The following is an 18,253-nucleotide window of genomic DNA, read 5'->3' as shown; positions in this document are numbered from 1 at the left end:
ATCACGTAATTCCATAAACAAAGCCATCCATTCCGGTGTCGACTCCCTGGGGGGTGACATCACCATTATCGGCAATTGCTCTGCCTCCACACCAACATCGTCCTCATACATGTCGACACACACGTACCGACACACAGCAGACACACAGGGAATGCTCTTATCGAAGACAGGACCCCACTAGCCCTTTGGGGAGACAGAGGGAGAGTTTGCCAGCACACACCCAAGCGCTATAATATATATGGGAACAACCTTATATAAGTGTTGTTCCTTATAGCAGCTTAAATATATCAAAATATCGCCAAAAAATGCCCCCCCTCTCTGTTTTACCCTGTTTCTGTAGTGCAGTGCAGGGGAGAGTCCTGGGAGCCTTCCTCACAGCGGAGCTGAGCAGGAAAATGGCGCTGTGTGCTGAGGAGAATAAGCCCCGCCCCCTATTTCGGCGGGCTTTTCTCCCGGAGTTTTAGATATCTGGCATGGGTTAAATACATACATATAGCCTCAATGGCTATATGTGATGTATTCTTTTGCCATAAAGGTATTAAATATTGCTGCCCAGGGCGCCCCCAGCAGCGCCCTGCACCCTCCGTGACCGCTTGGTGTGAAGTGTGTGACAACAATGGCGCACAGCTGCAGTGCTGTGCGCTACCTTCATGAAGACTGAAGAGCCTTCTGCCGCCTGTTTCCGGACCTTCAATCTTCAGCATCTGTAAGGGGGGTCGGCGGCGCGGCTCCGGGACGAACCCCAGGGTGAGACCTGTGTTCCGACTCCCTCTGGAGCTAATGGTGTCCAGTAGCCTAAGAATCCAATCCATCCTGCACGCAAGTGAGTTGAAATTCTCTCCCCTAAGTCCCTCGATGCAGTGAGCCTGTTGCCAGCAGGACTCACTGAAAATAAAAAACCTAAAAACTTTTTCTAAGCAGCTCTTTAGGAGAGCCACCTAGATTGCACCCTGCTCGGACGGGCACAAAAACCTAACTGAGGCTTGGAGGAGGGTCATAGGGGGAGGAGCCAGTACACACCACCTAATCCTAAAGCTTTATTTTTGTGCCCTGTCTCCTGCGGAGCCGCTATTCCCCATGGTCCTGACGGAGTCCCCAGCATCCACTTAGGACGTTAGAGAAAAATGATCGCAATCTTTTAGGGATTTGGAATTTCCTATCAGGATTAACCCCCAGTTCTTCAAACAGGGTATTTAGTTCCTTTGACACAGGACAAGTGGCTGAGGATTTCTTTTTTTATATTAAAATAAGATTCCTCAGTCTCCTGTCCCCTCATCAGCGATATGCAGAAATTCTCTGATGGCCTCTATTCCTTGTGACAGAGTAGCCTCCCCCACCTCATTCATGTCTGACCCTTTATCATCAGAGTCAGACTGCAGGCTATGAGCCACAGTACGTTTTTGCGGACATATGCCAGGGGACTGAGACACTGGTTTGGGTACTCTTTTCATAAACTCAGTCATCGATTTTCTTAAGTATTGCGTCTCTTTCTCATCGAGGGACAATTTAGCGGAAATACTGGAAATCATTCCCTTAACGGCGTCCAGAAAAGCTGTCTCTGCCCCGCTTGCCTGGGAAGGTACACTGCACTGAGTACACAGTAGAGAACCCCCTGGAGAAGAGGAACACTGTGCCTTACATGAAACACACTCTTTGTCTGACATACTGTGACAGTGCACACACACACATAGGAAGAGGTTAAATGCACAATTAACCCACAAAGAGCCCTTCCAGGGAGACACAGATAGTATGGAGCCAGCATACAGTGCCCTAACCGCTAATGGCAAGCTTAGCCGGGTCGCAGACTAAGGACCCAGAACACTAATAATCGCTCCACCCCTGCTATGAACCCCTGGTACCGCTGAGGTAATCTGGAGTCTCTCTGGAAGAGCTGCGCATCCCTGTCAGTCACAGAGGAAAACTGCCGCTGGTGAGCTGCTGGATCCGCTCATAGTGAAGCCCCGCCCCTTCAATGGTGTGCGGTCTTCCCGCTCTTTTTTTATACGGGCTGACGTAATTTTGTGCCTAAAATGGAGTCAGCCCCCTTTTAAGTCAGTAATGCCAGTCTGGGTACTGTGTACACAATCGTGTACTGAGACTCAGTTCGGCCCCTCAGAAGCTGTGTGTCTGCACTGTGTACTGAGTCTGGAAACCCAGCCGTGCGTCTCCGTACTCTCATGCCGCCATAATGGGCGGCGACCAGCTAACCGGGACGCCGGCTTAGTACTCAGCACTCTTCTTTCTTCTGGCTCTGTTAGGGGTGGCGGCGTGCTGCGGGAATGTAAGCTCGCCGTGGTGGGGCTTGCGAATAGTTCCCTCAGGAGCTAATGTCCTGTCAGCAGGGAATGGGACCATTAACCCTTCAAGAGGTCCCCCCCCCCCCAAAAAAAAAAAAAAAGTCCCACAAAGCAGGCAAACCTGTGCCAGCCAGTCCTGCCTGAAAATAACAAACAGATAAAATAAATGCAGAAAACTCTTCAGGAGCTTCCACCGATGTGACCGGCTCCTCCGGGCACATTTTCTAAACTGAGCCTGGTAGGAGGGGCTTAGAGGGAGGATCCAGTGCACACTATTAAGTTCTTCAAGTTCCCAGGGCTCCTAGTGGACCCGTCTATACCCCATAGTACTTAATGGATTCCCAGTATCCCCAAGGACGTAAGAGAAATAATCTTTATGAAGTTCAGGATTGAATAGTACATTACCAGTGAAAAATAGGGAATCATTTGCTTCCCAGGCCTTAAACCAGAAAACACGGGGAGTAGATTTATAAAAGCAAGGTGAGAGCATAAGTACCAATCAGCTCCTAAATGGCATTCTTCAAACTCAGCCTGCAAAAGCAAATTGGTTGGAACTTTATCTCTCTCCACCTTACTTCTCAAAAATTAGGGACTCTCAGCTTCTCTGCCCTCTTACCACTAGGGGCATTCAAACTCTGATACATCCAGGACTAAGTCTGATACATTCCACTGACACTTCTGACATTGCAAGGTTTCTGGCTCAAGACGATTCAGAGCCATTTCAGAAGCTGAGGGCCCCACATCAAGCATTCTCAGGTGAACACTTGATATTCCCTAGGGAAGCAGAAGGGATACGATGACCATTCCCTAAGTCCATGCAGTGTGACTAACTGTGAGAGCCAAGCAATAAACTGGGAAAAATATTTGGCCCAGGCTGGTGGTGCCACATCAGTAGCAACACCTGAGTACTCGGCAGCTGACCCTTAGATTTAGACGCTGCACAAGTCATCCATCCCCGACAGTCCCATAGTAACATTTTGAACAAGTTACTTACTTTACCGATGTCGCCATTTAAAATTCGCTCTGCAATTACGCCCTTCATATAACATGGCAAATAATGACGTAAGGGAAAATGAACCAGCAACACAGATCCCAGTCCCCAGCAAGATATGGGAGCACTGACACACTCAAAAAACAAACACACCCCAATATCTAGTACTTCTCTGCAAAAAGTATTTAGTCGGGGAGACCAACAGTTGAAGCCTGTGTGGCTGTCAGCTATGGTGGATATCGAGGAAAAGGTGCTTGGTGTGAGGGGATAGCCCTATCACAGAATGCCAGACTGTAAACCCCACCTGTCCCAGCTCCCACAGAATAGCAGGTTCTGCACACACTGCCAGTGCTCAGGCTGCCTGGCAAGGAGATTACCGCAGCTTCTTTTCCTCCTTCTGTCTCCCAGTAGCAAGGGTTACTAACCCGGAGCATAAATTAAACATAGAATAGGAGCGCTTTTTGTAAAATAATATGTGGATGCTCATACATGAAAAAAAAAAAAAAAAAAAAAAAAAAGATTTTTATTCGTATTAACGTTAACAGCTCTTTTGAGTGAACTTTTGGATGGTGTATTTTGTAGAGAATGCTTAGGGTTCCAATAAATGATCCGGAATATCTTGCGAATCAGAAGGGATCATCTACTAGAATGTCCATGTGGTTACAAATATATTGGACAAACAAAAAGAAAATGAATCTCGGAACATATATCCAATATCAAAAAAGGGTTGGATACCCATAGTGTTTCTAAACACTGTAAGGACCATCATGGAAGAGATCCAACAAGTCTAAATTTCTTAGGAATTCAAAAAGTGCACAAATATTAGTGGAGGAAATATCTCCTTGGAACTTAGAAATAGAGAAACGAAATGGATCTATTATATGCAAACATTACAACCTGCAGGATTGAACGTAGACATAGACAAATTGTTTTAAATAATCTCATACTTCATAAAATTTCACATATAGCAAAAATCAGGATTTTGGTACTTACCAATAAATCCCTTTCTCCGATTCCACAGGGGCCACTGGAGCGCAGTTACAATGGGGAAATAGTAGGCAGTAATTGGGAGCTGGCACTTTAAAATTCCAACACTGTGGCTAGCTCCTCCACTACTATGTCCCCCCTCCAAGCCAGTCTACGTAAAACTGTGCCCGAGGAGAGCTGGAATAAACAAACTTTAAGGTAGAGGAGGTTAACGCCGCCATGTAAACCAGGATAACACAAAGCAAACCTGGAACATAACCTAACAAAAAAAAGGTTAACCTGAACCAAACAAGCAGTCACATAGTGATCTGCAAACCGTTAAGCAAAAAAGGAGGAAACAGCGCTGGGTGGGCGTCCAGTGGCCCCTGTGGAATCGGAGAAAGGGATTTATCGGTAAGTACCAAAATCCTGATTTCTCCTTCATCCACTAGGGGCCACTGGACCGCAGTTACAATGGGGACGTCCCAGAGCTCCCAAAACGGGTGGGAGAGCGCTGAGAGTCCTGTAAAACCGCTCGGCCAAACTGCGATGCAGAGGCCGCAAAGGTGTCAAACTTGTAGAATTTGACAAACGTATGCCGGCCCGACCAAGTAGCCGCCCGACATAAAGTAGTCATGGAGACTCCATGGGCAGCCGCCCACGAAGGTCCCACAGAGCGCGTAGAGTGCGCTGAAATTGAAGATGGAGGTTCCCGAGAAGCTGCCAAATAAGCTTATCTGATGGTCAGTCGAATCCATCAAAACAAAGTCTGCTTAGAAGCCGGCCAACCACAGCGAGCAGCATCGTAGAGAACAAATAAGGAATCTGACTTCCGAATAGCTGAAGTCCTAATCCACATAGATCTTGAGCGCCCTGACAACGTCCAATGATCTCGAATCTGGAGAGTCCACCAAGAGTGCCGGAACCACAAGCGGCTGATTGATGTGAAAATCAGACACCACCTTAGGTAGAAAAGACATACGAGTACGAAGCTCGGCCCTATCCGCATGAAACACCAGGTAAGGAGACCTACAAGAGAGAGCCCCAAGTTCCGACACCCGTCTAGCTGAAGCCAGCGCCAGGAGAAGAACTAACTTCCAGGTGAGATATTTTATCTCCACTGATTCCAGGGGCTCAAACAATGAAGACTGCAGAAAAGAGAGGACCAGATTGAGGTCCCATGGCGCTGTCGGAGGGCGGAAGGGAGGCTGTATTCGAAGAACCCCCTGAAAGAAAGTCTGAACTTCCGGCAGCAAGGCTAACTTTTTCTGGAAGAAAACCGAAAGAGCAGAGACCTGCACCTTTAGTGAACCCCGTCTTAGGCCTGCTGAAAAACCTGCCTGCAAAAAACAGAGAAGGCGAGTTAAGCGAAACACGGAAGGAGAAAATTCTCGACGTTCACACCAGGCTACATAAGCCTTCCAAACGCGGTAGTAGTAAGAAGATGTGACTGACTTTCTAGCCCGAAGCATAGTTGGTATAACCATACGAGGAATCCCCTTCCTTTTCAAGATGGCTTTCTCAACAGCCACGCCGTCAAACGTAGCCTGCGTAAGTCTGGATAAAGAAAAGGACCCTGTTGTAGAAGATCGTCTCGTAGTGGCAGGGGCCAAGGCTCGGCTACTGACAACAGGTGTAGGGTGGAGTACCAAACCCTGCGTGGCCAATCCGGAGCCACCAGGAGGACCAGAGCGCTCTCTCTCTTGATGCGCTGCAGAACCCGCGGCAACAGCGGGAAAGGAGGAAAGAGGTAAACGAACCGGAAATTCCAAGGAGCCGTGAGGGCATCCACGCCCGCCGCCGCCGGGTCCCTCGTCCGAGAGTAATAAAGAGGCAACTGATGGTTCAGGCGGGACGCCATGAGGTCGATCTGTGGTTTTCCCCACCGGCGGACCAGTTGCCAAAACACCTGGGGATGTAGTGACCACTCTCCCGGGTGCATGCCCTGTCGGCTTAGATAATCGGCTTCCCAATTGTCCACTCCCGGAATGAATATCGCCGAGAAGGACAGAGCATACTTCTCCGCCCAGAGAAGGATGTTGGTGACCTCCCTCATCGCTGCACGGCTGCAAGTGCCACCCTGACGGTTGATGTACGCCACCGTCGTGGCGTTGTCGGACTGAACTCTGACCGCGTAGTAGGTGATGTGCCTGAAGCAGAGCATTGTACACCGCCCTTAGTTCGAGAATGTTTATGGGGAGAGCGGATTCGTGGACTGACCAGCGCCCCTGAAACCGATGTTCCAGGGTCACTGCCCCCCAGCCTCGCAGACTGGCGTCCGTGGTGAGGAGAGTCCAATCCCATACACCGAACCGCCTTCCTTCCAACAGATGTGTCGACTGGAGCCACCAGAGAAGCGACGACCGTGCCTTTGGAGATAGTGTCACCCTTTGATGAAGGAACAGATGAGATCCTGACCACTGATGTAGAAGACACAGCTGAAACGGTCGAGAGTGGAAGCGACCGTATGGAAGAGCTTCGAACGCTGCTACCATCTTTAACAGAAGGCGAATGCACAGATACACTGACACCCGACGGTGTCGAAGAACCGACCTTACCAGTGTCTGCCAGAGACAGGATCTTGTCCGGAGGAAGGAAAACCTTCTGACGGACCGTGTCGAGAATCATCCCCAGAAACAACAGCCGTTGTGAGGGGCATAAGTGAGACTTCGGGAAATAAAGGATCCACCCGTGTCGAATCAGAAGGTCCTGTCTCATCCGGATATTCTGAAGCAACAGTTCTGCCGAGCTTGCTTTTATTAGCAGATCGATCAGATAGGGAACAATCGTCACACCCTGCTTCCGAAGTAGGGCCATCATGACCGCCATGACCTTTGTGAACACTCTCGGAGCAGAAGAGAGACCGAAAGGAAGGGCCTGGAACTGGAAATGAGCGTTCTGTATCGCGAACCGGAGAAAAGCCTGATGAGGAGGCCAAATGGGAACATGTAAGTATGCATCCTTGATGTCTAAGGACGCCAGAAACTCGTTTTGCTCCAACCCCGCAATAACAGACTGGAGGGACTCCATCTTGAACTTGAATACCCTCAAATACGGATTGAGATCCTTCAAGTTCAGGATTGGCATGACCGAGCCGTCCGGCTTCGGTACGAGAAACAGCCTTGAGTAATAGCCCTGTTTCCGATGATGAGAGGGAACAGGGATCACCACCCTTGCGGATAGAAGCTTCTGGACCGCTGCCTGTAAGGCAACTCTTCGGTTGTCAGAAACTGGCAAACCCGTGGTAAAAACCCGCTGGGGCGGTTGTTCCTGAAAATCGAGCTTGTAACCGCAAGTGATTAGATCCCGGACCCAAGCGTCTGGACAGGACTGTACCCAGACCTCCTTGAAATCCCACAGACGAGCTCCCACCCTGTGATCTTCCAGGTGGGAGGGAAGCCCGTCATGCGGTGGTAGTGGTAGAGGACTTAACCTCTGACTGGGCTGAGGCTGCGGAACCTCTACCCCTGCCTCTACCTCTATGGCCACGGAAGGTAGAAGTTCCTCCCCTGGCCTGGCCTCGAAACCTGGAAAGGGCACGAAAGGATCGAAAGGAGGGACCCCTATATGGCCTGCGAGTGGCTGGAGCAGCAGAAGGAAGATAAGTCGACTTACCACCTGTGGCCTGAGAGATCCAGGCATCCAGATCCTTACCAAACAGAACTTCACCCGTAAAGGGCAACGCTTCTGCTGCCCTTTTGGATTACGTATCCGCTTGCCACTGCCAGAGAGCTCTGCGGGCCGCAATTGCTAAAGCGGAAATTCTAGCTCCAAGAATATATATGTCCTTGGACGCTTCGCAAAGATAAAGGGCTGATTCACGGATGTGTTCCGCCAACTGTATCAACTGATCCGCCGGCAATTTGTCACGAATTCCAGAGGACAAGTGCTCCGCCCAAGCTTCGATCGCCTTGTTGACCAAACAACCTACCTGCGCAGAGAAGCACTCACTTACTCACCGCTATGCAGTGTGTGGAGGAGTGGCCCCGACACGCGCCGTACGCAGCGGTGTCCGGCAATATATACTTACCGCTGCTGTGCTGCCGGGATCTTCAGCCGACGGAGCGGCCCCAACACGCGCCGCACGCAGCGGTGTCCGGCCGGTTCCGGAGAGCTCAGTGTCTCCTTCAGCCGGGGCCCATCCCGAGCCGCACGTAGCTGCGATGGGACCCCGCCAGCAGCCTCCCGCGGTGCAGACTGGCAGTGGCAGAGCTGCCAGTCTGTGGATGTAAGTAAGCGAAAAAATAAAATTAAAAAAATTAAAAATTCTTCATAGAAGACCCAAGTGAACCAGCTCCCTTGGGCACAAATTAAAGACTGGCTTGGAGGGGGGACATAGTAGGGGAGGAGCTAGCCACAGTGTTGGAATTTTAAAGTGCCAGCTCCCAATTACTGCCCACTATTTCCCCATTGTAACTGCGCTCCAGTGGCCCCTAGTGGATGAAGGAGAAAGTTTTTTTACATATATGAACGCCATACCAAATTTTTTTAAACTTGCCCCATGTATTAGTTACAAAACACATGGTTACCGACATTTGAAACATCTGGTTTTATACTTCCTGTTTTAATAATGGTACAATAAAGGTTTTTTTTTATCAATAAAAAGGAGATCCCCAGCTATTCTCTATCCTTGACAAAGGGCCTTACAGCCCGAAACGCGTTGAGGATAGCCATTGGAGAAAGTACGCGATCAGGACGGAGTATAGAGATGTGGGAGTGACATCATCGCCAAGCCATTGGAGAAAGTATGCGATCAAGACGGAGTATAGAGATGAGGGAGTGACGTCATCGCCAAGCACTGACAGATATCGCAGCTGCAACAGGGAATCAGAGCCGAACAACAAAATGAAGCCGCTTAAGCGGACGTAAGGTAGGGACAGCAGTGAAAAAGTTCTTGAAACTACTACTACTAAAAGGAATCTAATTATCTGGATCATTTATTGGAACCCTAAGCATTCTCTACAAAACACCCCATCAAAAAGTTAACTCAATAGAGCTGTTAACATGAATACTGTATGAGCGTTCACACTATTTTACAAAAAGCGCTCTTATTCTATGTTTAATTAATGTGTATTTTATTAGAGCTGCTAACAAGTCATTACATACACTTAGCGCGGTATACATCACTATAGTAATAACCCGGAGCATAGTGTGTACCTTGATGCTGCAACCTATGGCATCAGCTGCACAGGGTCGCCACTTACTAACGGCATTGGTAATGACCAGATCATCCAACTCCACCATTACTTGTTTGGAGCTAGGGGGCTCCAGGGAGAGGTACCAACAGGGTACCACCTCTGCAGCCCACTTTATGCATCAGAGCCACGGGAGTTAAGAGAGAACAACATGAAAATAAATATATCCCGTTCATAGACAACCCATGAAGAAACACCCCCCTCAGGTGGGATACTAAAAAAAAAAAAAAAAAATGTAATATGCCTGCACTCTATACACAAAGGTGCTACAGTGCCCTAATAGAATGAAACATGCATATAGTTGACAAATAACTTCCCTTTTCTTCAATCTGAAATTCAATCAAATGTTACCATCTGTGGATGCTGGAAAGCACGGTTTTGGTTCGGCTTTGAGATTCTACTTAAGGACCGTTTGACAGGTGAAGCATTTAGAATGACATAAGCAATTCAGAGCTTCTAAAGTACAACTGTACACGACATGTTTTAGATGGTGTCTGAGGCAGCATATAGCGCACCTGAACAGGATGGATGAGACCCTGGTTCAGAGTCAATGCGATGACATTGAGAGCAAAGTGCCGCACACTGGATTGCCTGTGGAAGAACGCCTCCAAGACCTGTTTGAGGTAAAGCTGCATAATAGAGCTGCTCATCCCTGAGGAAATATCTCCCATCTCTTTCAGATCTTCCTGCTTTGATAATTTTTTCCCTGCAAGTCAAAAACAGTCACCTGTTAGAAGATGTACCCTCTGTTTAATTACTCATGCCCCCCTTTCCCCTCTCTGAGTTACACAGCTGGGGTAAGCCAAGCAGCCTGGCACAGAAGTCTGGCAAGCTGGAGAGCCCTACTGCAGTTACTATACAGATCGGCCAGGGGGCACTCACAGTCTCTGTCTGCCTGCTGCATCCGAGTGTCCTCCTCTTGTAAGTAGGTCTGGAGGTTCTTCAGAACTTGGATTTTTAGGTTCACTGAGCTGTTCTTGTCAGAGAGAATGTTGTTATATAAATTTTTCACCTCCACTTCAAACATGAGAATTGGATGCTGAATGAATGAAAACCCTAAAAAACAAAAAACAACCACCAGTAATCTCACATCCAGCGACATCGTTATACAAGTGCTAGTACATTGCTTCCCTTCTACAGAGATCAATCACCTCTGCAGAATGTACAGTAAGTCAGGCCCACACTTTCAATAATCGGGCTGATCGGACAGTTTCACCTAATCCGCCAGTGCAGAACACCGGGCAGATTATTGTTCTAAAACCAGTAGGATTAGATGATTGTATCTGGTCTGCTGAACTACATTTTGTAGTGTGTAATGGGCCCTACACACTCGGCGATCCGTCGCCGAGCTGCCCGACAGCAGATGCGGCCGACCCGGCGGTGGGGGCGAGGCCGTCACCCCGCTCCATAGCAGTGCATGCTAATATGGACGATATTGTCCATATTGGCCTGCATGCATAAGCGACCCGGCACCAACGATTAACGAGCGCGGGGCCACGCATCGTTAATCGTTGGTGCCAACACACTGCACGATATGAACGAGTTCTTGTTCATTAATGAACGAAAACGTTCATATCGTGCAGTGAGATCTGTAAGTGTGTAGGACCCACAAGAATTTCCGATCATAAGTCTGACATTTCTGCTGATAGTTCCTTTAAAACATCACCTTTGTGGCAGGAGCGATGAACTACTAAGCACATACGTTCAGGTGTTCTCAAGATAGCTTACTTGCTCCGAAAATCATCAAGTCAGTTGGATTGCGAGTAGTCACTCGCAAGTGGACCACCTAGTATTACTCTTAAGCTCTAGTCACATTTTTTGAAAGAGTCTTGCCCTATAAACTCCCTTTATATGTAACATATTAATAATTAATGTATAAAAAAATGCGCAAAATTGTAGTGTTTTTTATGGTGCTAAAATGCCTGCTTGCAGAGATCAGCATTCAGTAATGATTACACTTTTCTTCTCATCTCTCTTCTTATGCCTTTAATTCCCCCCTCCCTTCCCTCTGCCGAGCTCTCCCATCTCCTGTTATTGAGGTGTGGTAGCCTACTTGCTAAATGTTTGAGACATTGGTTGAAAGAGACAAATATGATGGAACATATTGAGATAACACAAACATGACACATTTTGTCTGTAGCCTGCACAGGAAGAGTACTTAAAGCAGGTCTATCAATACATCATAAGGTAGGTACACACGTGCAATATAAGAGGAACAGATCCACTATATACTGTATGTTTTGGTATCTGACAGCTGAAACGATCCAGAGAGCATCTGACTTCCTGTATACACACTACACAATCATCGCTCCTATATGAACGATACACTTCCCTAAAGATGGCTGAGGAGACTTTTTTACATGCAGCATGCCAGAAGACCACTGTACACACTCTCCATGTGCTGCATAACATCTGCTTATTGGGGCAAAGGGACGTTTTGCAGCATTTCCAAGTGTCGGGGGTTATTCTGTCTGTGTTTGTGAATGACAATCGGCTCCAGGTGCCTTGTGCACACTGTGCAATAATCAGACTGGACAGCTGAGAATTAGGAGGATGGGCTCCATTATTGCACACTGTGCTAGGTACTATGAAACAACTTGTGAGGCTAAAGTGCCTTTAAATTGAAGTTGAATAAACACCAATGCCCATACACCGACCAGCCATAAAAATAAGAATTTACTCACCGGTAATTCTATTTCTCGTAGTCCGTAGTGGATGCTGGGGACTCCGTAAGGACCATGGGGAATAGCGGCTCCGCAGGAGACTGGGCACAACTATAAAGAAAGCTTTAGACTACTGGTGTGCACTGGCTCCTCCCACTATGACCCTCCTCCAGACTTCAGTTAGGATACTGTGCCCGGAAGAGCTGACACAATAAGGAAGGATTTCGAATCCCGGGTAAGACTCATACCAGCCACACCAATCACACCGTATAACTCGTGATACAATACCCAGTTAACAGTATGACAACAACTGAGCCTCTCAACAGATGGCTCAACAATAACCCTTTAGTTAAGCAATAACTATATACAAGTATTGCAGACAATCCGCACTTGGGATGGGCGCCCAGCATCCACTACGGACTACGAGAAATAGAATTACCGGTGAGTAAATTCTTATTTTCTCTAACGTCCTAGTGGATGCTGGGGACTCCGTAAGGACCATGGGGATTATACCAAAGCTCCCAAACGGGCGGGAGAGTGCGGATGACTCTGCAGCACCGAATGGGCAAACTCTAGGTCCTCCTCAGCCAGGGTGTCAAACTTGTAGAATTTAGCAAACGTGTTTGACCCCGACCAAGTAGCTGCTCGGCAAAGTTGAAGAGCCGAGACCCCTCGGGCAGCCGCCCAAGAAGAGCCCACCTTCCTCGTGGAATGGGCTTTCACTGATTTAGGATGCGGCAGTCCAGCCGCAGAATGTGCAAGCTGAATCGTACTACAGATCCAGCGAGCAATAGTCTGCTTTGAAGCAGGTGCACCCAACTTGTTGGGCGCATACAGGATAAAGAGCGAGTCAGTCTTTCTGACTCCAGCTGTCCTGGAAACATAGATTTTCAGGGCCCTGACTACGTCCAACAACTTGGAAGCCTCCAAGTCATTTGTAGCCGCAGGCACCACGATAGGTTGGTTCAGATGAAAAGCTGATACCACTTTGGGGAGAAACTGGGGACGAGTCCTCAATTCTGCCCTATCCATATGGAAAATCAGATAAGGGCTTTTACATGACAAAGCCGCCAATTCTGATACACGCCTGGCCGAAGCCAAGGCCAACAACAACATGACCACTTTCCACGTGAGATATTTCAAATCCACGGTTTTCAGTGGCTCAAACCAATGTGACTTTAGGAAATCCAACACCACGTTGAGATCCCAAGGTGCCACTGGAGGCACAAAAGGGGGCTGAATATGCAGCACTCCCTTAACAAAAGTCTGGACTTCAGGTAGTGAAGCCAGTTCTCTCTGGAAGAAAATCGATAGAGCCGAAATCTGGACCTTAATGGAACCCAATTTAAGGCCCATAGTCACCCCTGACTGTAGGAAGTGCAGGAAACGGCCCAGCTGAAATTCCTCCGTTGGGGCCTTCCTGGCCTCACACCACGCAACATATTTTCGCCATATGCGGTGATAATGGTTTGCGGTTACTTCTTTCCTAGCTTTAATCAGCGTAGGAATGACTTCCTCCGGAATGCCCTTTTCCTTCTTCAACCGCCATGCCGTCAAACGCAGCCGCGGTAAGTCTTGGAACAGACAGGGCCCCTGCTGCAGCAGGTCTTGTCTGAGCGGTAGAGGCCATGGGTCCTCTGACATCATTTCTTGAAGTTCCGGGTACCAAGCTCTTCTTGGCCAATCTGGAACAATGAGTATAGTTCTTACTCCTCTTCTCCTTATTATCCTCAGTACCTTTGGTATGAGAGGAAGAGGAGGGAACACATAAACCGACCTGTACACCCACGGTGTCACTAGAGCGTCCACAGCTATCGCCTGCGGGTCTCTCGACCTGGCGCAATACTTTTCTAGCTTTTTGTTTAGGCGGGACGCCATCATGTCCACCTGTGGCCTTTTCCAACGGTTTACAATCATTTGAAAGACTTCTGGATGAAGTCCCCACTCTCCCGAGTGGAGGTCGTGCCTGCTGAGGAAGTCTGCTTCCCAGTTGTCCACTCCCGGAATGAACACTGCTGACAGTGCTAACACGTGATTTTCCGCCCATCGGAGAATCCTTGTGGCTTCTGCCATTGCCGTCCTGCTTCTCGTGCCGCCCTGTCGATTTACATGGGCGACCGCCGTGATGTTGTCTGACTGGATCAGTACCGGCTGGTTTTGAAGCAGGGGTTTTGCCTGACTTAGGGCATTGTAAATGGCCCTCAGTTCCAGAATATTTATGTGCAGGGAAGACTCCTGACTTGACCATAGTCCTTGGAAGTTTCTTCCCTGTGTGACTGCCCCCCAGCCTCGAAGGCTGGCATCCGTGGTCACCAGGACCCAGTCCTGTATGCCGAATCTGCGGCCCTCTTGAAGATGAGCACTCTGCAGCCACCACAGCAGAGACACCCTTGTCCTTGCAGACCGGGTTATCAGCCGATGCATCTGAAGATGCGATCCGGACCACTTGTCCAACAGGTCCCACTGAAAGGTTCTTGCATGAAACCTGCCGAATGGAATCGCTTCGTAGGAAGCTACCATCTTTCCCAGGATCCGCGTGCAGTGATGCACCGACACCTGTTTTGGTTTTAGGAGGCCTCTGACTAGAGATGACAGCTCCTTGGCCTTCTCCTCCGGGAGAAACACTTTCTTCTGTTCTGTGTCCAGAACCATCCCCAGGAACAGTAGACGTGTCGTAGGGACCAGCTGTGACTTTGGAATGTTTAGAATCCAGCCGTGCTGTTGTAGCACCTCCCGAGATAGTGCTACCCCGACCAACAACTGCTCTTTGGACCTCGCCTTTACCAGGAGATCGTCCAAGTACGGGATAATTAAAACTCCCTTCTTTCGAAGGAGTATCATCATTTCGGCCATTACCTTGGTAAAGACCCTCGGAGCCGTGGATAGACCGAACGGCAACGTCTGGAATTGGTAATGACAATCCTGTACCACAAATCTGAGGTACTCCTGGTGAGGATGGTAAATGGGGACATGCAGGTATGCATCCTTGATGTCCAGTGATACCATGTAATCCCCCTCGTCCAGGCTTGCAATAACCGCCCTGAGCGATTCCATCTTGAACTTGAATTTTTTTATATACGTGTTCAAGGATTTCAAATTTAAAATGGGTCTCACCGAACCGTCCGGTTTCGGTACCACAAAAATTGTGGAATAGTAACCCCGTCCTAGTTGAAGTAGGGGTACCTTTACTATCACCTGTTGTGAATACAGCTTGTGAATTGCCTGTAACACTGCCTCCCTGCCTGAGGGAGTGGTTGGCAAGGCAGATTTGAGGAAACGGCGGGGGGGAGACGTCTCGAATTCCAGCTTGTACCCCTGAGATACTATCTGAAAAATCCAGGGATCTACCCGTGAGCGAGCCCCCTGATTGCTGAAATATTTGAGACGGGCCCCCACCGTACCTGGCTCCGCCTGTGGAGCCCCAGCGTCATGCTGTGGACTTAGAGGAAGCGGGGGAGGACTTTTGCTCCTGGGAACTGGCTGTATGCTGCAGCTTTTCCCCCCTACCTCTGCCTCTGGGCAGAAAGGACGCGCCTTTAACCCGCTTGCCCCTATTGGGCCGAAAGGACTGTACCTGATAATACGGTGCTTTCTTTGGCTGTGAGGGAACATGGGGTAAAAATGTAGACTTCCCAGCTGTTGCTGTGGAAACGAGGTCCGAGAGACCATCCCCGAACAACTCCTCGCCCTTATAAGGCAGAACTTCATGTGCCTTTTGGAATCTGCATCACCTGTCCACTGCCGAGTCCATAACCCTCTCCTGGCAGAAATGGACATTGCACTAATTTTGGATGCCAGCCGGCAAATATCCCTCTGTGCATCCCTCATGTATAAAAGTGCGTCTTTTATATGCTCTACGGTTAGCAATATAGTGTCCCTGTCTAGGGTATCAATATTTTCTGACAGGGAATCTGACCATGCAGCTGCAGCACTGCACATCCATGCTGAAGCAATAGCTGGTCTCAGTATAACACCTGTGTGTGTATATATAGATTTCAGGATAGCCTCCTGCTTCCTATCAGCAGATTCCTTCAGGGCGGCTGTATCCGGAGATGGTAGTGCCACCTTCTTTGACAAGCGTGTGAGCGCTTTATCCACTCTAGGGGATGTTTCCCAACGTGACCTATCCTCTGGCGGGAAAGGGTACGCCATTAGTAACCTCTTAGAAATTACCAGCTTCTTATCAGGGGAAGCCCACGCTTCTTCACACACTTCATTTAACTCCTCAGATGGAGGAAAAGCTACTGGTAGTTTTTTCTCTCCAAACATAATACCCTTTTTTGTGGTACCGGGGGTAACATCAGAAATGTGCAACACATTTTTCATTGCCTCAATCATGTAACGTGTGGCCCTACTGGAAGTTACATTAGTCTCATCGTCGTCGACACTGGAGTCAGTATCCGTGTCGACATCTGTGTCTGCCATCTGAGGTAGCGGGCGTTTTAGAGCCCCTGATGACTTTTGAGACGCCTGGGCAGGCACAGGCTGAGAAGCCGGCTGTCCCACATTTGGTATGTCGTCAAACCTTTTATGCAAGGAGTCGACACTGTCGCGTAATTCCTTCCACAGCACCATCCACTCAGGTGTCGACCCCGCAGGGGGTGACATCACATTTACAGGCATCTGCTCCGCCTCCACATAAGCCTCCTCATCAAACATGTCGACACAGCCGTACCGACACACCGCAAACACACAGGGAATGCTCTGACAGAGGACAGGACCCCACAAAGCCCTTTGGGGAGACAGAGAGAGAGTATGCCAGCACACACCAGAGCGCTATATAACACAGGGATCCCACTATAAATTAGTGTTTTCCCTTATAGCTGCTTTTTATATATATATATATATATATATATATATATCCTGCGCCTAAATTTAGTGCCCCCCCTCTCTTTTTTACCCTTCTGTCGCTTGCAGACTGCAGGGGAGAGCCAGGGAGCTTCCTTCCAGCGGAGCTGTGAGGGAAAAATGGCGCCAGTGTGCTGAGGGAGATGGCCCCGCCCCTTTTTTCGGCGGACTTCTCCCGCTTTTTTTTGGAATACTGGCAGGGGTATTTTTACATCTATATAGCCTCTAGGACTATATATGATGTAGATTTGCCAGCCAAGGTGTCCTATATTGCCCTCAGGGCGCCCCCCCCCCCCAGCGCCCTGCACCCATCAGTGACCGGAGTGTGAGGTGTACATGAGGAGCAATGGCGCACAGCTGCAGTGCTGTGCTCTACCTTGGTGAAGACCGAAGTCTTCTGCCGCCGATTTTCCGTACCTTTTCACGCTGCTGGCTCTGTAAGGGGGACGGCGGCGCGGCTCCGGGAACGAACACCAAGGTCGGGTCCTGCGGTCGATCCCTCTGGAGCTAATGGTGTCCAGTAGCCTAAGAAGCCCAAACTACCACCTGTTAGGTAGGATCGCTTCTTCTCCCCTTAGTCCCTCGCTGCAGTGAGTCTGTTGCCAGCAGATCTCACTGTAAAATAAAAAACCTAAATATTCTTTCTAGGAGCTCAGGAGAGCCCCTAGTGTGCATCCAGCTCAGCCGGGCACAAGATACTAACTGAAGTCTGGAGGAGGGTCATAGTGGGAGGGTCATAGTGGGGGGAGCCAGTGCACACCAGTAGTCTAAAGCTTTCTATATAGTTGTGCCCAGTCTCCTGCGGAGCCGCTATTCCCCATGGTCCTTACGGAGTCCCCAGCATCCACTAGGACGTTAGAGAAATTAAAACCACTCACAGTGAAGTGAACAACACTGATCATCTTGTTACAATGGCCAGTCAAGGGTTGGGATATATTAGGCAGCAAGTAAACACTCAAGTTCTTGAAGCTAACGTGTTGGAAGCATGACTGTACGCCAAAGTGCCATTCTGTAATTAATCGCCAGGTAATGAACGAAGTCTGGGGACATTTGAATTGTTAACGGAGATGTATGTGTACTCTAACCAGCTGGGGGGCCTGTGTAACTGGTACTGTCTCCTGGCCATCCAGAGGTGTCGAATTCTTTTGAAGTAAGGCAATACAAATTTCTTAAGAAGAGCATCTGGTCAGTCCTTCCTGATTAAATCCATAAAACCTGCCTAGTACTGTATATTGACAGATCCCAGATCATAAGCTTCAAATGGAATGAAGCAAGTAATTTAATACCCCTGAT

At 48.8% G+C, this 18,253-nt stretch overlaps 1 protein-coding gene across 4 annotated transcripts in view; it reads right to left on the bottom strand.

Moving 5' to 3' along the window:
• Positions 1 to 18,253, bottom strand: part of NIPBL (NIPBL cohesin loading factor) — a 319,095-nt gene that overhangs the window by 26,344 nt on the left and 274,498 nt on the right. For all 4 annotated transcript variants that reach the window (XM_063961101.1, XM_063961110.1, XM_063961082.1 and 1 more), the window contains exons 39-40: positions 10,332 to 10,505; positions 9,965 to 10,155 (exon numbers count right to left, since the gene is read on the bottom strand). In XM_063961101.1, coding sequence (XP_063817171.1) covers positions 9,965 to 10,155; positions 10,332 to 10,505 — 365 coding nt within the window. The remainder of the gene's footprint in view (positions 1 to 9,964; positions 10,156 to 10,331; positions 10,506 to 18,253) is intronic.

The sequence above is a fragment of the Pseudophryne corroboree genome, chromosome 1 (genome assembly GCF_028390025.1).
Source record: "Pseudophryne corroboree isolate aPseCor3 chromosome 1, aPseCor3.hap2, whole genome shotgun sequence".
Taxonomy (NCBI): domain Eukaryota; kingdom Metazoa; phylum Chordata; class Amphibia; order Anura; family Myobatrachidae; genus Pseudophryne; species Pseudophryne corroboree.
Note: the sequence above shows the minus strand (reverse complement) of the source record. Positions and strands in the feature narration are given on the sequence as shown.